Here is a 26,072-nt window from a genome sequence, read left to right as displayed (position 1 = left end):
CCTTTTTTTGCTGCAGTCGTTAAGTGAATCATGTCATTAAGCAAATACTGATTTCCTCCTTGACTTTATCAGAAGCTGGCTGGGGAAAGTCATTAATAATAATCACATGATTGCAGGAGGCTGCAATGATCATAAACACATGCCGGTTGCCAAGCACCCAAATTTTGATCATGTCACCAGGGGATGCTGCAATGGTTGTAAATGTGAGGATTGGTATGTAAGCTACTTTTTTTAGCGCTGTTGTAACTTCAAAAGTTACACTAAGTGAGTGGTTGTAAGTTAAGGGCTGCCTGTAAATTGCAATGCTTTGGGTGTTACATGTTATGTCAAGCCATAAACTGGTTGGGTTCACACATTTATTTTACCCCAAAAATGGCAAAACATATTATGATTTAGCATGGCATAAATCCAGAAATGAGTCCTTTAAAATGCTTCTCATTACTGTGTACAGACTGGATTTGTGAGTTTACAAACGTTTGTGAATATAGCCTTGCAAGGGATGTGGTGGCTCAGTGGCTAAGATGCCGAACTTGTCGATCAGAAAGGTTGGCAGTTCAACGGTTCGAATCCCTAGCGTCGCATAACGGAGTGAGCTCCCGTCCCAGCTTCTGCCAGCCTAGCGGTTCGAAAGTACGTAAAAAAAATGCAAGTAGAAAAATAGGGACCATCTTTGGTGTGAAAGTAACAGAGTTCCCTACGCCTTTGGCGTTCAGTGCTGGCTCTTCGGCTTTGAAACGGTGATGAGCACCACCCCCTAGAGTCGGGAACGACTAGCACATATGTGCGAGGGGAACCTTTACCTTTTATAGTCTTGCAAGTTTTGGAGTGCATGCTTTTTTTGAGTGACTGAATGGATGAAAGAAATCGGAATAGTAGCAGAATGGCAGTTGCAATACGATTAACCATGTGTCAACATTAGTTTGTGATTCTGTAACTAACAACTAGTGCAATGAGTTCAGGTGGCACATTATTTCAGCCATAGTGCATCTCAGCATTCATTCAATGTTTGCACACCTTCCTTCCTAAGTGGTATCTCATGGTCATTCATAATCATGCTCTTTTACAAAAAAATAATGCACAAAATAAAATTCAAAGCAAGAAGACAAGATGAAACAATTCATACCATAATATTTTGATAGTGAAATTATGCTTTCTGTATAACTGCATCTATTTATCACATGGCAGGCAAGGTTTCCACATCTAGATTAAAGTTATACCTAATAAGCTAAGAACCTTTTGGTTAGTTGTGAGCCTTGCTGCCTGCTCATATGGTCTTCTGTCTTAATAGAAAATAGCTCACATGAAAGGATTTTTGCAATAGCTGCATTGGATCTGCCCATTTCTGGCAGTTGATGTAAGACGCAACTCTGTACCACATGACAGGCCTTGCTGGTGATAATTATTTTAATTATGTATTTGATGGATTATAGGGCCACCCAAGTCAAACAATGTGACTCTGGGTGGCTTAGAGCAAAAAGCAAACAATAAACCAAAGAAATAACCACATAACTTTCAAAACCCTGGCAAAAAATATATATTAATTGATGGCCAAACATGATAATTAAGCAACCCAAAGGGGATTTCATTCAACTGGATCCAAACACCTAAAGCAAAAGCCAGGTCTTAATAGCTTTTCTGAAAGCAAACACAGGTGGGGCTTTTGATGTATTGGGAGGCAAGATCATGCCACAGCACAGGAACAGCCACCGAAAAAACAACATTGTAACATTGTCAGCTGACAAAACCTAAATAGCAATAGCAATAACACTTAGACATATACTGCTTTATAATGCTTTTACAGCCCTCTATAAGTGGTTTACAGAGTCAGCCTATTGCCCCCAACAATGTGTGTCCTCATTTTATCGACCTCGGAAGGATGGAAGGCTGAGTCAACCTTGAGCCTGGTGAGATTCGATCTGTCAAATTGCAGGCAGCCGGCAGTCAGCAGAAGTAGCCTGCAGTACTGCTCTCTAACCACTGCGCCACCGTGGCTCATAAAAGAGAGATCCCGTAGCACAGGGGTGTCAAACCCGATAGCATCATGGGCTGTTTCATGACGTATTGGGATGTTTTTAGCCCTTGTGGAGCCAGGGTGGGTGTAGCCTGTGTGGGCCATATGTGGCCTGTGGACCACCAGTTTGACATGCCAGCCGTAGCATATCTTTCCTAGGGAGCGAATGTTCTTCGGAGAAGGAAGTCCCACAGCTTATCTGTTTCTATGCTGTGTAAGCTTTAAGACAACCGGCAGCTTCACTTGCATCCAAAAGCCTACTGGAAGCTGATGCAGCTTGTAGAGTAGCTGTGCCACATGGGTATAAATGAACTGTGCCCATAACGACTTTACCACTGCTTTCTGGACCAACTATTGCAGTGATGGCTAAACTTTTCCGGACTGGGTGCCCAAAGTGCAAATGTGCGCGTGCCCAAACCCTCAAAATGCAATGTGCATGCCCCCTGCCCCCGTGCATGCATGTGTTCCCTCCACATATGTGCATGTGCCTCCCCGTACGTATCCCTCCCACCCCGCGTGCATGCATGGCAGACACCCAAAGAGCAGCTGGCTGGCGGGAGGCGCATGTGCATGCGCCGCAGAGCTGAACTGGAGCGACGACTTGCCATCACAGAACTATAGCTTCTGGGTATGATCTTCAGGGACAAAGAATCCACCTCCTAGAAAGGAAGTGAACCAATGTCCTCCGCTCCCAGCTCCCTCAACCAGTCCAGAAGGATGCCATGGTTGATGGTATCGAAGGCCACTGAAAGATCAAGGAGCACCAGGATGGGCAGAGGCACAGCTGTCTATAAAACATGAGCGCTGTACTTTGGTGGATCATTAAACCTTTTTGAGCTTTCCATTTCAAAAAAATGTTGAGATTCTGCCATGGCCAGTAGAAGTGGTGTGGTAAAATTTCAGCATTGTGGACACTTCAGAGACCCAACTTTCTTTTTCAGCTTGAATGGGAGAAGGGTTTAATGGTCTTCAGAGGTACAGTGCAGCTATGAGGAAATAACTTTAATTTTCTCCCCAACTGTGTATTTGAAACTAGGAAGGAAAGCAAGGGATTATCCTTGGCTTCATAATAGAAAAAGTACTCCATTATCCACACACGTTATCTCCCACACTTACCCTCACTTGACCTAGGTGGGATAATACTTTGGCAATAGGAACAAACTACTGTTTTTCATACCTGGCCTGCTGATTATAACCTCAGTTCATTTTGTTTTGACACTTGGAATCTTGGTATTTTTAGACCTGTCTGGAGTTTTATGTCCAAAGGTATTAAAGAGACAGTGTGACCTTTTCTCTTAGTTTTTTTTTAAAGGACACTTTATCTCCATATTAAACTCAAAGCCTCTTCTCTGTTTCTTTCCGATTTTTTTTTAAATGCATGGCCATCCACTGGCATTCCTGTATTTTATTTTGCTTGATGTAGGAAACAATACAGAAGGATTTCCACCAGACTGAAGATAAAAAATGGAATCATTTCCTGTTTTTTTTCCTCTATTTTTTCTTCTTAATCAGAGAAATTTAACCTTATAACCACCCAGAGTCGCCTTTTAGCAAGTTGGGCAACAAATAAATTAATAACAAATAAATTTTGCAAGGTGGTAAAAAACCCCAGGCTTACAGGTCACAAGTTTTGTTCTGGAATTCTGACAGTGCCTAATATTAAATCATCCCATCATTTGTCACTTTTGATCATTCTTTTCTAGTCCCAAAGGATATGTAACTTCCTTTCCATTTATATTTTCTTTTCATCCTGAATTTTCTGAAAATGATTATCTTTCTCTTCTGAAGTCTTTGAACAATTTGGTGTAACTCTTTATTTCAGGAATCTGTATGAATTAATCTCATAGGAGATAATTGCAATTAATGAACATGTAAGAGCTTTTAATTGCATTGAGGTAGATTGAAGATGCACCAGCTTAAGTTAATACAATTAAAATATATTTAGCTGTACATGGATTCTGCTCCTAGAGTTAGAAGGGGGAATCTCTGGCCTATAGGCTGAAGGCCATATAACAGAGTTCCCCATCTAGTTACTTCTTGGTCCATCTTTGCTAAATCCTATCCTGTTCACCAAAGCCAGAAAGGACAAAACTAACTCTTCTTCTTTGTATAACTAACATAACTGAGGATAATTTCCCCCCCACTGGCTGGTTTTCAAAAAAAGGAGTAAAATTGGCATGACTCCCTTAACAGTTGCCTTGCTTAGCAATGGAGATTCTAGTCCCAACTGTGATTGTAAGTCAAGGACTACCTTTATTCTAAAGTTTATTTGTGCAGAAGGTGTCTTTGTGAATGGATTTTCTGTGGGGCTGCAGGAAACACTCTTTGGGGACCCTGAAATGGTCCCATCTACTTTACAGCCTGCAGAGATTCACTTAGAGCAAATTCAAGCTTTAATCTGAAATGAGTCTCCTAGCATTTCCCAATATACGTTGTGTTATCAGCAAAGCAACTCATGGGAAAATACAGCTAAAGGAATAGAGGAAAACAAGCTCTTTATAGTCCATGGTTTGGTAAATATATTTTATTTCTCCCTTAGGGAATGGTTCATGGAGGAGAGGAGACAAATATGATCTTGAAGCAAAGCAAGCATACTCATCCCTCCAGACAGTCACACTACTGAGGACGTTGAAACCCGAGTTTGAAAAGTTTTCTATGGAAGTGAAAAGTTCTGTTCAGAAACAAGGAATCCATCATGATGATTATGTAAGTAACTGATCAAGAGCATCAAGTTTTTAGCATCTCTAAAATACTATTTAAATTAAACCAGGGGTGACAGTGTGGCCTTTTCTAAACTGAATCAAAATATCTTTGAGTGTTCCCAGAATCTTCTATTAGTATCCTTGCTTTAGAAAATTGCTATTTGCTTGTTCACAGTCATTTTCAATAGACTTGCTGTTATCAGTGAGATGGGGTGGCATAGAAATTTAATAAATAAATACATTTTCTTTATATTCATTTTCTAGAAATAGAACTTCTAAGGTATGAAGTCATGAAGGGATAGAATCCATAACCCATAGTGCTTTTCTAGTTCCATTTTGTTCTTTGTGGGTTTTTTTTAAATTCCAGTGTTACCAAATTTACTTGGGACACATGTCTCCAGATACATCTGCAAACTTCTCAGTGGTCACTGAAGAACCTGTGCCAGAACATAAATCATAGGGGAGAAACTTACCTGAAATGCGCTAGGTTTCAAGGGATATATGTGGGGTGGTTTGCAATGAGATGACAGAGATTTATGATTGCAGGTGCTTTTACAAGAGAAGCAACAAAATGTTTCCTCTTCATTTACATTATCATTGTAATTAAGTGGGGGGGGGATTAAACTTGGGGTATCCATGAATGGATTTGTATGCAAATGGAACATGAGTTCCAATTAGTTTTGATCTTCTGTGCATAGATTTAAATCAAACACTTGCTTTTAGGATCAGGCATTCCTTGATGGATCTCAGCAATATAGTAAACCAACAATAAAGTAGATTCTATAACTATCTAGTAGTAGGGGAGAACCATTTTACTCCCCAGGAAGACACTGGTGAGTTCATGCATCATGCTAAGTTACAGTGTGATTTGCTTGTTTGTGTTTTAATGTGTTTTGTGAACTAAAATAGTTGTGATGTAGTCATGTTAACCATGTATCAAAGGTGCTTTTTCAAAAATAAGTAAGTAAGTAAGTAAATCTTTAACACGGTCAAAGACCAGCAATACACATTAGTTTTTACAATATGTTAAAAAGTACTGACATTAAGATATAATTTAAAAGTATTGACATTAAAAGTGGGAAATAACATACATGTTCTCAGATTGTTCGGGTCACCCCCTGGTTTACCTGGGTGCAACGCTGTTAAGTCTAGGAGTAAATACAATGGTCCAAAGATTGTTAGAGATATGTCCAGATAATTGGTACAAGATGACAACTATACTTCTGTAGCCAATTTTTTTCTTATGGACATTGCAGCAGCACAGAACTTTGCCACTGCATACGTGGTAACCGGGTTAGTGTCCTGGAGGAGAAAGCCTAGATACAAATTGTCTGCCCTCCCTGGCAATCTCTCTAATAAGGGGAGAATATGTGCAGACCTACAAGCTCTTTCAAAAGACATTTGAAGACTTTTTACTTCTCATCCAATAAAGCTTTAATGGTTCTGGATGACGTTTTTTGAATGAGAAGTGAAATGTCTTCAAGAAAAAAACAAAGAAAGTCCAGTTGCCTTTTGAAAAAAACACTTTTGGGACAACCATGACACGTATGGCTGAGAACCTCCATAAATATGTTAATTTAACTTACTACAATAACTTACTACAATATGTGAGCCAGGTCAGTAGGAATTGGCTGTTAGGAACTCGAAGCAAAAGATTGGGAAGCCAAGGGCATCGATTTAGAATCACTTACTTACATGCAGAATATGTGGTGGAACCACGGAAGGAAATCAGGGCTTGAAGAAAATGATGAGTTAAAGTATAGGCTTAAGTGGAAAAGAGATTCTTACAGAAGAGAAATGGTCATTTCAGATGAATAGAAATAAGATTTTTTAAAAATCAATATTGCAGTGTAATGTAAAATTATTTTAGTAGATAGCATATCAAAATGTTTCTCATGGCAGTAGACAATGTAGGGTGTGAAAAAGGGGCATCTACTTGAAGTCAAGCTGGATTCCAGGTGATGCGATGGACGCATCCACATAGTTTTATTAGCAGCAATATGGAAGTTATCTTATTTATCATTTCCTTCTTTGGGGATATTTCTGTCAACTACTTAGCCTAGCTAACAACCTTAGAATTACCTGGAAGTTCTTATACAAGTAATAACTTTACTTGATATAGTAGGGTTGCGAGTCCAAAGTAAACTAGATGTTATCACCATTTAATAGCTTCTACGGGTTCTATGCATTATTGGAGCTCCTCTTGTATTCACGAAAATAGAGCAGGGAAATCAAACTCTATTTCACTGAGGGCTGCATCGGGGTTTTATTTGACCTCAGGAGGCCAGGGTGGGCGTGGACAGGTGGGCGTGGACAGCTCGATGTCACTCATGTCTGGGGCACCTGTGGTGGCCCTGGCGGCCACCCTAGGCTCCATTTTCGGATGGGACAGCCTCCTGCAGTACTCTGCAGGCGAAAATCGGTGTGTCCCCAAGCTCTGTTTTCACTGGTAGAGGGCTGCACAATAGCCATCGCAGCTAAAAAATGGAGCCTGGAGGGGGCACATGAGCCCTTCCCTGAGCTTTGTTTTAACTGGCAGAGGCAGCGCGGGTCTTTTGCTGTTTCCATGGCGGCCCCGCAGGCGAGATCTAAGCGAGATCTACGTGGGCCTTGAGTTTGACACCCATGAAATAGAGCATTATATTTTGGGTATCTTACTGTTTGATTTGCTTTGTGAAGTTACATCTCTTCATACCATTCATACATTGGACCAGGTCCCATAATCTTAGCTCCTGTGGCTTAAATTTAACCAGATACAAGAATAAGGATGGTAGGTTCATATTTATGGATTTAAATGTATTTTTATTATGTACTCGGTAGTGGAGTGCAATAAAATGTAATAAATGGCATCAATGTATGATAAATATATATTTTAGTTGATCATTTAATAAATAATAACAGTGACAGAGGGAGCATCATTTGAAGATCTGAAGGATCAGATTATCCTGAACAAATTCTGCTAATGTGGTTGTTAAGAGGTGATGCTTGACACTAACCTGATGTCCCATAATCAGTAAACACTTCAACCAATAACAGATTTCAAATATTTAAAATTAAATCTAATCTGTTCTCCATTTTTGCTACTAGAAGACTATTGTGTGTTGTAATTAATGTTGCTTTACCTTGGCTTTGTATTTGATTTCCCAAATATGCTGTATGAGAGAGAAGGTGGCCTAGATTTTAAAACAATATCCATATCAGAGTTTGTGCCTATTCAAAATACATTGAGATGTAGTCCCTGTTATTTTACATTCCCCATGAAGCAGAGGTGGTATTCAGCAGGTTCTGATCAGTTCTGGAGAACCGGTAGCGGAAATTTTGAGTAGATCGGAGAACTGGTAAAAACCACCTCTGATTAGCCCCGCCCCCATCTATTCTCTGCCTCCCAAGTCCCAGCTGATCAGGAGGAAATGGGGATTTTGCAATAACCTTCCCCTGGAGTGGGGAGGGAATGGGGATTTTGCAGTATCCTTCCCCTGCCACGCCCACCAAGCCACACCACACCCATCAAGCCACGCCCACAGAACCGGTAATAAAAATTTTTGAATCCCACCACTGCCATGGAAATAATCTCTTTTGAGCTTCTTCAGGTGTAAAGATGGATGTCAGCCATGGGATGGGCTTCTTGAAAGTCTTTTCATTTGCAGATAGTAGAAGAAATGGCTTGGAAGTAAAAACCACTTTATGTAGACTACACACACAAGATTACTCTGACACAATATGTGCATTTCTGATGCTCCTCAAATGCAAATCACTTTCACTTGTAACCTTTCAAATCCCCCCCCCCCTTTGCAATAAAACAATCTGGGTTTTATTGCATTCAAAGAGAATCTAAAAGCCACCCCAAGAACTGTGACTCTTTCTTAGCAAACAAGAAAAAGAGTTTTATTTTTCCTGCCTCTCAGCCAGTGACATTAGTGTTTGTATGGAGACAGAAGTGCCCACTTAGGACGTGTTTCTTAAAAATGGGGCTTCAATTAGATCTTGTTTTTCTAGCTATCTGGAAGGTTGACTCAGCCTTCCATCCCTCTGAGGTCGGTAATATGAGGACCCAGATCATTGGGCAACATGCTGACTCTGTAAACCACTTAGAGAGGGCTGTAAAGCACTGTAAAGCAGTATATAAGTCTAAGTGCTATTGCTATTAGGATCTAATATAAATACCCAAACTCGTAGAGAAAGGAAAGTTGAAATGAAGGTAAAGGTAAAGGTTCCCCTTGCACATATGTGCTAGTCGTTTCTGACTCTAGGGGGTGGTGCTCATCTCCGTTTCAATGCCAAAGAGCCAGCGCTGTCCAAAGGAATCTCCGTGGTCATGTGGCCGGCATGACTAAGCGCCAAAGGCGAGTAAACTATTAGCTACAGGCATGTCAATACCTGTGATAATACTTTAAATATCTCCGCTGCAGCATTCCTTCACTTGAAGTTTTCCAGATGTGTTAGAACCAAAGTTCTCAGAAATCCTACCCAAGTTATTCTTTGACTTTCCTGGAGGTTAAAGTCTCAAGACATCTGATGTAAGACCAGATTGGGGAAAGGCAGAATTTACTTATTTATCTATTGAATTTATTTGCCACCTGTCTCATAACGAAATGACTCTGGGCTGGAATCTATATATATAAAAGCAAAAACCACTCATGCTGCGATCATGAAATCTTCAGAACCGTAAAGCCTATACATTTGAAATATGGCACATATGTTCCTCTTGGCTTCTAGGTGCTCACTTAGAAAGGATTTTTTGAAACAACCTTCAGAGCATTAGTATTTCTTATATTATTATTAACACACACTGATGCTAAGGAGTTAGATGTTCTACTCCCCCTCCCAACCTGAAAATAACTCTGTTCCAACGGCCACTTGGACGTGGGCGTGGCCCAGGGGTGGGTTCCATCAAGCACTACTGCCTTTTTGCTTGTGGACGCGCTGCACACTGTGCATGCATGCTCAGTGCAATAAATATTGTTTTGCTCAGAAGCAAAAACCAAGATGGCAGTACCTATGGTGCCGCCTGGAGAACTGGTTCGGCGGCGTGGCAGGCCTGGATCACTGCCACTACTGGTTCAGCCAAACCGGCCCGAACTGGTAGGAACCCACCACTGGCGTGGCCAGTGCGTGACTCATCCGGCCTGCAGGCTGGGAGTTTGGAGAGGAGCCTGACGGAGAGAAGGGGATAAGATAGGAGAGGCTTCTGTGTGGCAAGCCTGAGGGAGAGAAGGGGAGAGGAGAAGCCGTTTGTAACTACTCATTAATTTTCAAGTTGTAAGTCTCGATTTATCAAGCCCGATCACATAGTTTCATTGTGGAGCATGGCTATTCAGCTAGTACAGCATAAACATTCTCAGTTTCCAAGTTATAGCCCTCAAAGGCACATGAAACAAGGAATGAAAGTAATTAGGTCAAGGCAGGACACAAACAAGTAATTAACAAGCCTCGCCTTGATTCTAAAAACAGTTTGCACAAACTGTGATTCAAATAAGTGTGATTAGAAGGCTTGGTGTCAGATTTAGATTTGGAATACTGAGGTCAATTTAACTGAGATCCCTAAGAGGACATGCTTGTCAATTGCCACTGTGCCTTCTAAATCAAGGGGTCCCCCCCCCCCCAAATATAACCATTTAGCCAATACCTTATTATTACTCTTTCATCAGACCACAGATTGTGGGGTAGTCAAATCTTGACATTAACATGTTTTTCTGTCACAGCTCTCAGAACGTTCTTTGCTTGTATGCAGAATAAGAACACTGTATTCCTATGTTAAGCAAATGTAAAACCGATCTCACCTGCAATTAGAGTAGAGACCTGTTTTTAGCTCCCTGTGAAGGAGACTTCTTGTATCAATCTCCCCATATTATCCCTGCTTTGTCAGTCAGCTAACAGTAGACAGAAGATGAATGTGGAACATTATTCATGTTATAAATATGTGCTAGGGGCATGATGGAGAACCTATGGCACGTTTGCCACAGGTGGCACGCGGAGCCATATCTGACGGCATGCAAGGCATTGCTCTACGTCAGCTCCAGCGCGCATGCACATGCTGGCCAGCTTATTTTTGGCCTTCCGGAAGGCAGGGGAAGCCATTTTCACCCTCCTCAGGCTTTAAGAAAGCCTCCGGAGCCTGTGGATAGCGAAAAGCAGGCCCAGTTTGGAAGCGAACTTCTGGTAGGCCTGTTGGGTTATTTTTTTCCCTCCCTAGGCTTCAGGAGGCTTTCCTGAAGCTGGGGAGGGCAAAAAATTGCACAAAGGGCCTACTGGAAGTCTGGAAGCTTCAGTGAGGCCTGCGTGCATGCGGTGGGGGAGGGTGTGGGGGGGTGTTACGCATGGATGGGGGGACACAGGTACGCACTATCGTGCACGTATGCACCCTTTTGGCATCCGAGCAGAAAAACATCGGCCATCACTGTGCTAAGGGGTCTTTATCTCCATCTGGATCTCCAGAGTTTATGACAGACAGCATCCATCTTATAAGGCAGGGGTGTCCAAACTTGGGTACTTTAAGACTTGTGGACTTCAACTCCCAGAATTCCCCAGCCAGCTGGCTGGGGAATTCTGGGAGTTGAAGTCCACAAGTCTTAAAGTTCCCAAGTTTGGACACCCCTGTCATAAGGTGAATCCCACTTCCAAAAAAAAACGTTTTTTTTTCATGTTTTATTTATTTTATTTATACTACTTTCCATTTCCACCGAACAGTTTGAGATCTGGGTTTTAAACAATCAAAATCCACATATTTGTATTAATATTCATCGCAAGACTATTAATAGTATAACTATATAGCAATACAATAGTACATAACATCTTCGTCATCAAATTCTCTCCACATAAACATTATATACTTCTGTTTCTATTGTCTAACCATTGGTAAAATACATCCCACGTCAAGAAATATTCAGTTTCTTCTTTATCCTTAATCATGAGCGTTAATCTGTCCATTTGTCCGCTTGCTAATATTTTCTTTTTTATTAATATTTTTTTTATTTTTGAATAAACACAAACAGACAAAACACAACAAACACCACAAAAATAACTTCCATTACAAATTGTAAAAATGTGTGTCAATCGGTTACAAAGAGCTTTCGTGCATCCCTTCTACAGTCATCACCTACAATTCATATCAAGTTATATATTTTAAATCAAATATATTTATATATATGACTATCATCATGCCTCAATCTTCATAAGACTATAATTGTTTTTAGGTCCCTTTATATAAAATATTCCAAAATGTAAAGCGAAACCACATGATGGCATTCCGTTATCTATTTTCAATATCATCCAGCAACATTACAACTTTATAACACTTTCTAAATAAAAATTAATTATGTTCAATAACAAAGTTTCTAAACCTCCTTTCTCAATCACTGTTTACAATTTATATCCAATTTCCCTTATCATGTCAATACAAATATTACATTATTATCATTATCAATCATTTATTTAACAATATCCATCATCATTTCATATACATATTTTTTTGGTCTTAGTTTAACTAAATTTAACTTACTCTTTTTTTAATATTATAAGCTTTCATACATAACAGACTTTCTAAACTTCCTTTCATGATCACCATTTAGAATTTATACCACATTTCCTCTTATCAAACCAATACATATGTGTACATTGTTATCATTATCAATTATTTATCTAACTATATCCATTATCACTTCATTTTTAACATAATGCTCTAATTTTAATTAAATTTGACTAATATTTTGTTATTAGTTTTCATATCTCAACTTGTTTCTTTCCAGTAATAGTGCAGTCTTATGTCTTTTGCCATTTGTGGAATTAGTCTTCTGGTTATTTCCTTAATCAAATTTGTGTGGACTTCTCTTCGCAAATTGTTGCTTTTTACATATCTTGTAAAATCTCGACAGCTTCTTTAATCAGCTTATCTTTGGTTATCAATGGTGCTTTTATCAAAGTTTCTCTCCTTGGATCCATCAATTCTTCTCTTTTTTCTTCTTCTAAACCTTGAAATCTGAGGTAGAGCTCCTTTCCATCTATCTTCCCTTTCCATATTCCACTCTTTCCATCTCCAACCACACTCAGTTCACCGTCAGTATCCACAATTATCTTGCCTCTTTGTTCATTTCTCCCCTCGGTTTTTAGGACTCCTACCTCCACTTTTTCCATTTGCTGGATATCTTCAACTCTTCCATCGAATTTCACTGCATTACAATCTATATTTTCCAATCTCTTCTTAATTCTCTCTGTTGTTTCTAATAATTTTTGAATTTCAAACATAATCTGTTGTAAAGTTATGGTTTCTTTTTGGTCCTGTACCATTCTTCCAACTAGTAAACACTGCCACTCTAGTTTCAAAACAAGGTTTTGTTTTCACTTCTCTCCAGCTGCCAAAGAAGCATCAAAAGAGCACCTGCATAAACAACCCATGCTCTTCTCCTATCTCTTCTGTAAACAAGCTGAGGCCTTTGAAGTGCAAAGTCAAAATGATCAAAGAGAAAAAAGAGAAAGCAATATTTCCAGGACTCAACCTCCAAGTGGCATTGCAACTTCTTTTCCCTCTGATATTACTAACCTCTTTATATTCCTTTTATATCTTCTTTTATTCCAGGCTTAAAAGAAACAAAATTCTTAAATGGAGCAAAATAAAGAGAAAAAACCCATCCAAACCAATATTATAAAAATAAAAAAAATATTTAATCCATAGGTAAAAAAAGAAATAGAAGAAAAAAACCCAATACTTTCACTTTAAAAAGTAGGAAATATTCCATCCATTAAAAAAAGGATAACACACTGTCCAATATAGCTTAATTTTGCCGCTTATTTTTTCTTTGCAAGTTTAATTTAGCTTTGATTTTTTTGGGGGGGGGAGTCTCTTTTATAACAATAAAATTTCCTCACCAGATGGACACCCTTTCTCTTTCCGCTTTCCTCCTGTTGCGGAGCTGTCCCAACTTCAGCAGCTTTTGGCTGCACTTTTGTCGCCGGCAAGAAGAGATTCTCTTGGATCAATCAGGGACTTTGCGATGTCCCTGAGATCAACAAGGCGTATTCTTCCCTGTCACCGTCTCTTCGGGACGGTTTAGGTCCAAAAGGACCGTCCAGCAGTAAAAAAAATCGACTGCGATCTTGGAGCTCCAGGATCACACATCGTACCGTTCCGACGTCAGCTCCTGTTTGCTAATATTTTCTTAATTACACTCTCATCTGATTTCATCATTTTTCCATTGTTGTTCAAATACAATTCTAGCTGCGTTAATATATGTAAAACCAGATACATAGTATTTTTGTCATATTTTTTGGGTAGAATGGCAACAAAAATATCTCAGGTTTCAGGTCAAGATGCTGAATACTAATTTTATCTTGCTCTGTCTCCAAACTTAATAGCCGCTCCTATGAAACTTAGCCAAAGGTGGTATGCAGCAAGTTCTGACCAGTTCTGGAGAACCGGTAGCGGAAATTAACCCTAACCCTAATCATGAGTTTGCTTTATGATCATGGCATTTGTTTAACAAACCCTGCTAAACTGATAAAATTGCATCAGTCATGTGACTGATGTGCTTTACTACTATCACACCTTACTACTGCTACAACTGTAATGTGCAGACTCCATTGCAGTCACAACTCAAGGACAACCTGTAATTGTTAATTTCTTGATTAGGTATTTCTGCATCAATGCATTCCAAGAATGCTGCCAAAAAATGGCCCTTCATTTTGATTATGCTCTGTGCCTCAGAATAAATTGCATTTCTGAATTTGATTTCCAAATCATATAATTTCAAAACAGGAAAATATTAAAGCGAAACGTCATTGGCGGAAGTTACTACTGCATTTAGCAATACTGTGTTCTATTATTATGTCTTACATCCTGAGAAAAGAGTCGTGGGAAATCGATTTATGGCACTTCTTCCATGTCTTGGTCCCTACATTTTGGGAGCCTTGACCCTAAAAATTTTGGTTTTAAAATGGAACTATGCCCAGAAGGGTAGAGACATTTGACTCTAACCCAAGCCACCTGCAAGGTCTCTTTCAAACATCATACACAGTGGTGGGATTCAGCCAGTTTGCATTACTCTGGGAGAACCGCGTGTTAACTTTCTGAGCAATTTGGTGAACTGGTTGTTGGAATAAATCGTTAGGGCAGAGAATCGGTTGTTAAATTACTTGAATCCCACCACTGATCATACAGGTAGTTCTCAAATCACGACTGTTTACTCAGCAATTGTTCAAAATTACAACAGTGCTGAACAAGAGGAATTATGACCCCTGATGACATTATGGCCGTTGCATTGTCCCCACAGTCACATGACAATCTGCCTGCCCTTATACCAGCTGCAGAGGCTTGCAGCTGGTATAAGGCAAATACTTGCCAATTTCTCTCCCACATCTCACCTGCCCTGTTTGCTGGAGCCGTCAGTTCCCCAAACCAGTAGTAAAAAATGCTTTTAAAAAGTAAAAAAAAAAGTTCCCACGATTGCGCCACTGATTGTCACAGCTGATGAACCTTTTTTTTTACTTTTTTAAAAGCATTTTTTACTATCCAACTGGTAGTAAAAAAAATGTTTTAAAAAGTAAAAAAAACGTTCCAACTATCAGCTGTTTGACATCAGCTGTGTTGGAGGATGTCCAAACCTTTTTCTTTTCTTTTCTTGCTTTTTTAAAGCATTTTTAACTACTTATTAGCCCTAACCCGTGACTCTGTGAGGTTCCTGCTTGTTGTAGGGGCCATTTTGTGTGAAGTCCAACTGCTTTTGCATTGTGTGTGAGTCAGTTGTGTGGCTTTTGTGTTGTTTGTGTGTGAAGCAGCTGCCAAAAAAGCCAACACAGTCCTAGGCTGCATCAACAGAGGGATAGAATCAAGATCACGTGAAGTGTTGATGCCGCTTTATAATGCCTTGGTGAGGCCACACTTGGAATACTGCATTCAGTTCTGGTCGCCACGATGTAAAAAAGATGTGGAGACTCTAGAAAGAGTGCAGAGAAGAGCAACAAAGATGATTAGGGGACTGGAGACTAAAACATATGAAGAACGGTTGCAGGAACTGGGTATGTCTAGTTTAATAGAAAGAAGGACCAGGGAAGACATGATAGCAGTGTTCCAATATCTCAGGGGTTGCCACAAAGAAGAGGGACTCAAATTATTCTCCAAGGCACCTGAGGGTAGAACAAGAACCAATGGGTGGAAACTAATCAAGGAGAGAAGCAACTTAGAACTGAGGAGAACTTTCCTGACAGTTAGAACAATTAATCAGTGGAACAGCTTGCCTCCAGAAGTTGTGAATGCCCCAACACTGGAAGTCTTTAAGAAAATGTTGGATACCCATTTGTCTGAAACGGTATAGGGTTTCCTGCCTAGGCAGGGGGTTGGACTAGAAGACCTCCAAGGTCCCTTCCAACTCTAGTATTGTATTTTATTGTATTGTACACTTTGTTTCATTCATGAAAAAGAATACAGATAACCCACAACTGTCCACCCGAGTCATAAATCATGACAGTCATTAAACGGGTCATCCTTATGAATGACTTGATTTTTGCCACCTATTTTGCAATGGTCAATAAGTAAATGCAACATTCGTAAAACTAATGCTGGAGTCATTAAGAGAACCGATGATGATTCGCTATGGGACGGTTTTGCTGAAAACCAGAAAAAAATGCCAGTTTTTGGCAAAACAGTCATAAAATGTGGTCAGGTGACCGTGGGATGCTGCAAACAGCCGTAAATGTGGGGCTAGTTACCAGGTGCCTCACGTGCAGTCATGTGACCAGGGGGAGTGGTCATTAGAACTTTGGCATCAATCTGTAAGTGCCCCCAAGGAGGTACCAGGTAACTTCAAATGGTCAAGGACTGTCTACATCAAATCTCATTCATTCCTGCTCAGCCTTTCTGCAATGAAGTTAATTTTTGTATTTCAGTTGCTCAAGAAAGGCCAATAAGATTAGAGACAGTGTTCTAGAAAATTAGATTCTGGGTATACAATTTTTAAAGTCAGATTTGTTCCAGTTCTTTTACATTATGATTGTGCATTAGAATGAAGTCTATCACTGTCATCAGATGATAGTATATATCATATTGGAAGTTGAACAGGTGGTATGATTGTCTTATGTTCTGGATGATGATAGTAACTCCTATAACAGTGTTTTTTACTTTCCTTTGCTTAATTCAAAGGTATCTTGGAATAAGAGCCTGTCTAGTTAGAAACTAGATCTACATTTTCATCAGTTAACAATGAACCGTCATTTTACCACTCTAGTCTTTGCTCCTAAAATTGCTGTCTATTTTAAAAAGTTAGCACCAAATGTCATATATACTTGTAGTGCAACAGTTAATTCCCAAGAAGGCAGTTTCATAATAGAGATTTCATTTATTTAAAGAATCTGCCCTAAGTCACATGGCTTTTGTTTTAGAAGGTCTTATTGTTTTGCTGAGAAATGGAGCGATAACAAAACTAAATCTGATTTCCTCCAGATTATTTGCACCAATTGTGCCATTATAATTTCAGAGGTTTTTAAACCACAGATTTAAAGAGCTGTCTGAACAGAAGATATAACAACACACAGATTTTGATTGAAACAGAAATAGCCAATTGTTTTTCTTCTTACACACAGCAGCCGAAAGAGACGTTGCAGATTTAGGACCATTTTTGAAACCATCTTTCTTTCTTTCCCAAATTTGTTCTTCATTATGTAATACTACTATTAAAGGCCTCAGGAGTATTAGCTGATATGTTAAATAGTGAAAAGGGGGGAACTTTCCCCCCTTAATTGTGTTATTTCTAACACAATTAAATTGTATGTAATAACAAGGGTTATTACAGAGCCTAGTGCTGGGAAAGACTGAGGCAGTGGTGGGATCCGGATCCCGTTGCAATTAGTACGCTGCAATGGGGCCCGGTATCCAGCACGTGCACACGCACAGTGCGCGCATTCGTACTTAACCACCCGCGAGCCTCCAGCTGCTTGGCGGAGCATCCTACAGGTGCCCTACAGATCGGCTCAAATGCAGGTTGGGTGGGTGGGCTCTCCGGAGTACCGTACCGGAACAGTACCTGGTGCTCCCAGCAGCCACCAATATGCCTGTACCAGTGCCTGCTGGGAGCACCAGGTACCGTTCCAGGCGTACTGGTTGTATCCCACCACTGGACTGAAGGCAAAAGAAGAAGGGACAACAGAGAATGAGGTGGATGGATGGAGTCACCAAATCAGTAGGCGTGACCTTAAATGGACTCCAGAGGATGGTAGAGGACAGGAAGACCTGGAGGAATTTTGTCCATAGGGTTGCGATGGGTCGGACATGACTTTGCAACTAACAACAACAATAACAAGGGTAGACAATCTTCTTTGGAGCATTAGAACTTTGACAAAATGGATACCTGGAGGCAGGGGTGGGTTTCAAAAATTTCAGCAACGGGTACTCTGCCCAATTGCTGGTGGGCATGGGAAATGGTGGGCGTGGCCTAGTCAGCTTCCTGCACCATGGGGGTGGGGGTCGCCTTCCCCAGGCTCTGGAGGCTTTCCTCGAGCCTCTGGGAGGGCGAAAACTGCCTCCCCCAGGCTCTGGAGGCCTCCAGTTGCCCCCCCCCCGGAGGTGAGAAATGGACCCATTTCTGGCCTTCTGGAACTTCTGGGAGGCCCATTTTTTCCCCCTCCCCAAGCTGCTGTACGGTTCCTGCATTTACCTCACATCCAAAACATGGAGACTCCTGGGAGTTTCTTGCCTTAGCATGGAGTTGGACTAGAAGAACTCTCAGGTCCCTTCCAACCCTGTTATTCTAAGTTATTCTGTTATAATTATTTACAGAATGGTTGCCATGATTGCCAAGCCAGGTCTTATGACACCCATTTTCCACAAAGTAAACAAACTCCTTATTCTCAGGAAGCTTCTTATCATTGGATTTATTAATAGTTTTTCTTCGTAGGCTGAGAAAGTGCTGGCTGAAACCACTGGCCATTTATTGTTTTCTATGAGTGCCGGTGCGACCAATACCAGGTCCAGAAAAAGTATTGTAAATACATTTCATGCAAACCTGCCAGTTCTCCCTTTTTAAAGTTAGAAGTATTTTTACAATGGGTATCCAGAACATGATAAATAAATAGCAAAGAATAGTTCATGGGGATTTTGTTGTCCATTTTTATTTTACAATGAACAATGTGCGTAAAAAGTAAGGCGGTCCCAGGGCAAAAACAGATGCTGTTCATATCTAATTGGCCAAAATTGTTTTTCAGCTCAAGGTCAGGCACAGCCAGCTATTTATTAAATAATTCTGAACTTTTGCAGAAAATTGGCTTAGGCTTTACTTTTTCAAAGTTTTTAATGCCACCTCTGTTACTGGTTTCAGGGGGTTGGACTTAATAAATGGTCCTTTTATTTATGACTCAATATTCTGAGCAGGGATGGTTTTATAACCTTGGCTATTTGGCCTTCTGAGGTTAGCAGGCAATCCATAGCTTGTTTTCCCTCCTCATTTAAAGCTAATGGAATTAACTAATTTAACACTGTGTTTGGGATGGAGAAATAAATCGCTTGGTAAGATCAATTCTTATTCCTCGGTGCCAGGGACGGTGAACAGCCTCCTTTTATTAAATTACTTTATTCTCTCAAATAGCGAGTCAAAATAATGAGAATTTTATATCCTGTGCTCTTTTGTTTTTAATAAACTAACTATTCCTCCATGAAAGAGGACAAAACCGACATTTTTCTGAAACAACATTGGATTAACTGCGTAAAACAGCTGGATGGATGACCACCAAAATTAGCAAGACCGTGAGCTGATCAGTGATCGGTCACACCAAACTCCCAACTTCCTTTATTTTTTATTTTCATCTCTAGCTATCTAGCTATTTTTTCCCACGTACAGAAAGACAGTTTAGCATTATTGGAATTCGATTGGTCTAGAGAGCAGAGCTGCAAAATAAGGGTGAAATTGTATCTGTAAAACCACTGTAAGAGAACACTAAAACTTAACCTGTTCAGTGGGGTGTGCTGCACTATCCTTTCCCCCCAAAATAAGTCTCCCATTCATGACAGGCAGGCCTTTGTGTCCTCATTTGAATGCATCAGAAGTGAAAAGAAAGAAAATTTTAAAAGACTGTTGCTAGGGGGTAATTTGTCCAAGTGAATAGGTCCATTCAGTATCTGGAGTGGGTTTTTTCCCCCCTAATTGTCTCTGAGTGGGAGCAAGAGAAGGGGGAGGAAGCAAGTCAAAATGAGCTTTAAACTCATGAAGAAAAGAAGAATTTTTTTCATGGTAATTTACGGGTTGCTGAGTGAACCAATTTACTAAGAATTATAAATTTGAGATTTGACCCCGCAGTCATTAAAATCCGCAGGAGTTTTCTTTGCTGACAACTTTAGAACAGTTAAGCCAGAGGTATTGCATGTTTTTCAACAGTGGAGATAATAATGTGGCTCTGGTTTTTCTGTTTTTTTGTTTTGTATTCTGCTATAAAGCTGTTGGTGTTTCTTTGTCCTTTGATATTTTGATTATTTTAAAACAAAAAGTGTCTTTATCCACACTAGCCGGTTGCCCTCTCACCAGAATAGTCTGATGACTGTTTCTGAAGTACATCATTATCTACTAGTCCCTCAATTGCCATCAGAGTGACTTAAAAGCTTGTTTTTGTGCTCCATCTAAAAATACACTTTCCCACGTTATATTGTATTCAGTGTGCCTGTCTGCTTTGGAATACATGTTTTAGTTTGTTGCAGGTTAACCCCACCAATCCATCAGCAACTCTCCAAGGGTAGAAGCACCCTTCAGTTCAATCAGTGCTGACCACAGACTTTAAATATCTTTCAGAGCCAGCTTTACTATGAGTTCTGTAATAGCATAGTGGGTACGGGTAGTTCTCGATTTACGACCACAATTGAGCCCAAAATATCTGTTGTTAAGTGAGACAGCTGTTGAAGTGAATTTTGCAACCGTCATCAATCTGAACCAGTTATCAAGCATCTGAATTTTGATCATGTGACCATGAGGATGTTGCAAGGGTCACAATTGTGAAAAACAGTCATAAGTTACTTTTTTCAGTGCCGTTGCAAGCCTGTAGCTCCTTCCATATATATCTTAAACCCGTGATGGCGAACCTATGGCACGCATGCCCAAAGTGGCACGTGAAACTATGTCGCCCAGTACGCATGGCCTTGCCTGTTTGTCTTCTGGGTTTCTGGCGCACAAGCACTCGCGATGATCAACTGTTCTTCGTGTACATGGCAGTGCTGAAAACCGGGAGGGCCCCTGCGCGCCAGCCAGCTGATTGTTGGGGGTGCCAGAACCCGGGAGTTCAACTTTTCCAGAGCACAATCCCTTTGCGTGCGAGGCAGTGCTGAAAACCGGCCTGCGCATGCATGCCGGTCAGCTGATCGTCGGGTGGACATGTGCGCTCGAACCCAGAAGTTTGGCTTGTCGTGGAGCGCAGCCCTGACCAGCATGCACAGACACGTGCAATGTTTCCACACAACCTTTTCAGCACCGAGTGCCAAAAAGGTTCACCGTCACTGCCTTAAACAGTTCATTTACTGACTTTGAACCGTCAATAAATGGACTGTTCTAAGTCATTTTGTTGTATGAATAGAAGTTTGCTGGTTCATACCTGAAAGACATGCCATTGTTTTTCATTTCATTTTCTCTCTCTCATGCTTAAAAAACAAAAAAGGAGTAGTGGTTGAGCCACTCTGTCCAGTCTGTACCAGTCTGCTTCAACCCCTTTATTCAGGATTATAAAACGTGTGCATCTTTGCAGCATTGGGTCCGTGCCCACATCTATTCTGTAGCATAATCTACCACTTACGGAAATTGCAAAACAGGCAATGTGGTACAATGAGATTGCACCTTTTGTAGCACTAGATGTTAGAAGAGACAGCAACGTGCTACTTTCCGTGGCAGTCATGCATTTAATTCCTGCAGCGTTTACTTCTGACCTAGTTGGAAATTTGTACTTCGCCGAGTGGTCCTGGATTCGTTTCTGTTCTTGGAAGGAAGCCCTGCAGTGAGAGTTTTCAGTACTGTATGACCTTTGCTTACAACCCACTGAAAAATACTGTAATGAGTGAGAGGTCAAAGCATGCCGGAAAGTTCCAGCCGAAATTATGACAAAGCAAAAGGAAAAGATCTATGTATTCATACAGTCATAAGATCATAAAATCCAGGATTCTTAGGATAAATTTTCATTTCAGAAGGAGGATCTTTGTCGTTCTTGAGAGACAGGGTCAAAGATGACTTTATTTGTCTTGAAGCAAAATTGAAAGCAAACTAGGATGGACACAATCATTTGACAAATATTATTAGGACTGTGCAGAGATCAAAATCTGGTGTACATGAAGGTCTGTATGTAGCACCTGCACCTTTTCCTCAGTTTGTCTACCTCCTATGTAGCTGGCATGTGATTATCATAAAAGATAGGGCATTTAAGGCATATGTGGCAGGAGCTACAGGCTTGTCCACCCGTGTGCCGAATCTTTTTTGTCCTTCCAATCCAGATCCTCCCACAGTCACAGGAGTTATCACCTTAAATTCTCTGAGTTCAAAGAAAAGATAGGGAAGACTATCACCGAAATAAGAGAAATGGAAAAAAATTCCATGCCTAGCTCTAAGACAAACAAGATATTTAGGAACCTTCAATATCTTCTGGCATCAAATCAAATATATCTCTGAAACTGCCTGGCAGTCCTTGAAATTCCAGGAGACTTGATTTTATATAACTTAGTTTGTTTTGAACCTACCTGCAGCCTCTTTGATATACAACATAGCACCGCTAGGATTCTAACCTCTAATGCAGGGGTCACCAACCTTTCAGACCTCAGGGACCACTAAATTCATAATTTTAAATCCCGCAGATACAATCTGCCTAATGACCGGCTAGGTGGGCATGGCAAGGTGGTCATGTGATTGGGTGGACATGGCCAACTCAATGTCACTGATGTCGAGGGGCACCTTTCTAGCCTCTACTAGCCATTTCTCACTTCCCCGGGGCTCCTTAGGCCCCAACAGGAAGCAGTTGCTGGAGCTAAGTAGCCACCATGAGAAAGAGTTGGCTCAGTTCAAATTGGATCTAACCGAGAAGGAGGCTCAGCAGAAGCACAGGACTACGAGCATAGGCTTTCCAAGTAGAGGGAAGACCTGCAGAAGTGCAAGGCCAGGTACCAGCACCTGGAGGCTCAGCGGGCTGAGATTGTCAGTGAGTTCCAGGCCATGATGCAGTCCCACTGCAACAAGGCCCTCCGTCTCTTCGCCACCAGCGGCAATTCCCTCCAGCCTTCGCCCAATGCTCTGGACCAGGCGGCTGAAGCAGACCCCAAGTTGGAATTTCTTCCCCCCTCCGATCCTCACAAAAAGACCCAGAAGGGGGAGACTCCCTGCGGCAACACAAACGTTCATTGAATGTAGCCAGGCCAGGGGCCGTATTTTGAGGACCCCTGATTTAGTGCAAAATAAAAAATGCAAATAGTTTTTCTGCGGACCCCCAAAATTTTCTCACGGACCACCAGTGGTCCATAGACCACCAGTTGGTGACCGCTGCTCTAATCCATCTGGAAATGAAGCCATCAGAGTGAAGTTGCATTTCTCTCTTATAACTTTGGGTAGTTCAAACCCATTGCCTTATCTTCAGTAGATCCTTTCTGTGAACTCCGTGGCCTTGAAATTGAGCAGTTGTGGTTTGTTTCTATAAGTGGCTTTTCTGTGTTGGGAATTGCTGGCTCTCAGCTGAACTGTCACGGATTCTGTATATGTCCAAATCCAGATGTGTGCTGAACAGGATGCAGAAAATCCATTCATGTATGGCCCTCTGTTCCTTTTAAAATAGGCAGTCAATTAAGGCAGTATCTAAAGGAGAGATGCAAATATTAATTACCTCCACTAAATGGGTGTGAACAGATATATAGGTAGTCCTTGACTTATGACCACAATAGAGCCCAAAATGTCTGTTGTTAAATGAGACATTTGTTAAGTGAATGTTGGCCCTTTTTACAAATGTTCTTGCTTTAGTTGTTAAGTGAATCATTGTAGTTGATAAGTTAGTAATCCAGTTGTTAAATGAATCTGGATTCCCCATTGACTTTGTTTGTCAGAAGGTCATAAAAGGGGATCACATGACCCCAGGATACTACTGCCGCCATAAATATGAGTCCGTTGAAAACCAGCTGAATTTTGATCACATGACCATGGGGATGCTAGGAAGGTCGTAACTGAAAAACTCACAAATAACTCACTTTTTTCAGTGCCATTGTAACTTTGAACGGTCACTAAATGAACTGTTATAAATCAAGGATTACTTGTATTTAATTCATTTGGCAAACAGGGTTAGCTGTAGGCTTAGGAGGGTGCAATGAATAGGGAAAAGTGTCACCTATTTACAAAAAACACTTTTGGCCACTATGAAACATGCTGTGCCCTCTTTTCCCTATGGTCACATGATTGCATTTTGGGCACTTGGCAACCAACTTAAATTTACGACTGGTTGTCAAGCGCCTCATGATCATGCAATTTCCATTTGCAACTTTTTTTCTGCTGGCTTCCCCAGAAGGTCAGTGGGGAAGCCATCAGGTAAGGCTGTAACCAGAGGGAAGCTGTAATATTTCAGCTGGCAACTTCATCCACTTAATGACCCAGGAGATTGGGAATGTCAGGATTGCAGTCATTGAATAAAACAGTGATGTGGGCATCTTGCTTAATGACTATTTTCTCAATGACTGAGATTCTAGTCCCAATTTTGGTCATACGTTGAGGACTATCAGTGTGATGTCTAAATTAACCTGGAGGTTTTGTACATTTGTATATGTCATAGTCCTGTGAAGATGTATGAAGTGTTTTTTTTTACTAGAAATAGATGATTATATTGCCAATTATATTTTCCTTCTGCCATGCTCATGAAAATGGAGTACACATGAGGCTTCTCAAGTGAAATACAAATATGTGGAGGATGCCGTACCAGTTGCAATGGGATCCGGAACCCGCCACTGTCCCATACCCAAATTTCTTTACCAGGAAGAAGCAAGGAGGCCTGAAGTGGCTTCCATGTCCCTCTTCTGTCCAGAGAAGAGCCTGACTATTATTGATAGAATTGATAAAAGGCTTTGAGCTTTCCTTTGTCTCTTTACGATGCCAGCTTTAGAGGGGGGGGGGGGGAGAGAGCGAGAGAGAGCGAGAGAGAGCGAGAGAGAGCGAGAGAGAGCGAGAGAGAGCGAGAGAGCGAGAGAGCGAGAGAGCGAGAGAGAGAGAGAGAGAGAGAGAGAGAGAGAGAGAGAGAGAGAGAGAGAGAGAATGTCTGATGGGGAGCCCAAAAGTTTTATTACCTCTTTTATTGACTTTGTAGCTGGTCCTAAATCTGATGAAGAGGCCATTCAGGTTTCATCAGCAAGACAATACAAAGAATTTGGAGTGGAGAATTAAATTTACTGGTTGTTTGGCAAGTTGGCAGGGCAACTGTTGCCAGGATTTTACAGACATTTAAGGTTGTCTGATCGCTTTGAAAAGAATGCAGCATTTGAAAAAAAGGGATTCAATGAAGGAGAGGAAGGAGTGCTAATAAGAACTACTGTTTGTTCAGAAGGGAATTTGCATCCTTGTTTGTAAGCCATTTGTCACTTCGATATATGCTCCACATTTATCCTGCACAGTACTATTATTGATGAGAAGCAAGATGAATGCCTATTGTTATCCGCATAAGAAAGATAGCCAGGAGTAAATCAAAAACTTGTCTGGTTCTTCCCACTGGAGATGCACAATCATAGAACATGGAATAATAGAATTGGAAGGGTCCTCAAAGGTCCTCTAGTCCAACCCTCTACTTGAGCAGGAGACCCTATATCATTTCAGACAAATGGTTGTCCAGCCTCTTTTTGAAAATGTTCAGTGATAGAGAGCCCACAACTTCTGATGGCAAGCTATTGCACTAGTTACCGTATTTTTTGGAGTATAAGACGCACTGGAGTATAACACACAGCAAGGTTTTGAAGAGGAAAATTAAAAAAAAAGTTTTTGCACTCTGCAAACCTCCCAAAAACGGCCCATTTTTTCAAAAAAAGGACATGAATAGCCCTTAGGAGGCTTGTAGAGTGCTCCTGGGGGGTGAAGGGCCTCAAAACAAGCAAGAAACGGCCCATTTTTCTTGAAAACGGGCCTGTTTTTTGTCCCAAAAAAGGGCATGGATAGCCTTTAGGAAGCTTATAGAGTGCTGCTGAGGGGTGGGGCAAAAAAGGGCCATTTTTTGCTCATATCTTCCCACCCCAGCCCTCAGGAGCTCTCTGAAAGCCTTCTAAAAGCTATGCACTGCCATTTTGGTGAAGGGGGCGGAGTTTTGGGAGGCAAAAAATGCTGTATTCAGTGTAGAAGATGCACCCAGATTTTCAGCCTCTTTTTTGAGGAAAAAAGGTGCGTCTTATACTCTGAAAAATACTGTAA

General features: G+C 40.9%; 1 protein-coding gene across 2 annotated transcripts in view; it reads left to right on the top strand.

Annotated features, from left to right (window-relative positions):
- NPR3 (natriuretic peptide receptor 3) overlaps positions 1 to 26,072 on the top strand; it is an 85,893-nt gene that overhangs the window by 21,441 nt on the left and 38,380 nt on the right. For both annotated transcript variants that reach the window (XM_081942598.1, XM_081942599.1), the window contains exon 3: positions 4,551 to 4,717. In XM_081942598.1, coding sequence (XP_081798724.1) covers positions 4,551 to 4,717 — 167 coding nt within the window. The remainder of the gene's footprint in view (positions 1 to 4,550; positions 4,718 to 26,072) is intronic.

This window comes from Natrix helvetica (assembly GCF_964273705.1).
Source record: "Natrix helvetica genome assembly, chromosome: 2".
NCBI lineage: Eukaryota > Metazoa > Chordata > Lepidosauria > Squamata > Natricidae > Natrix > Natrix helvetica.
This window is presented reverse-complemented; position numbering and strand designations above follow the sequence as displayed.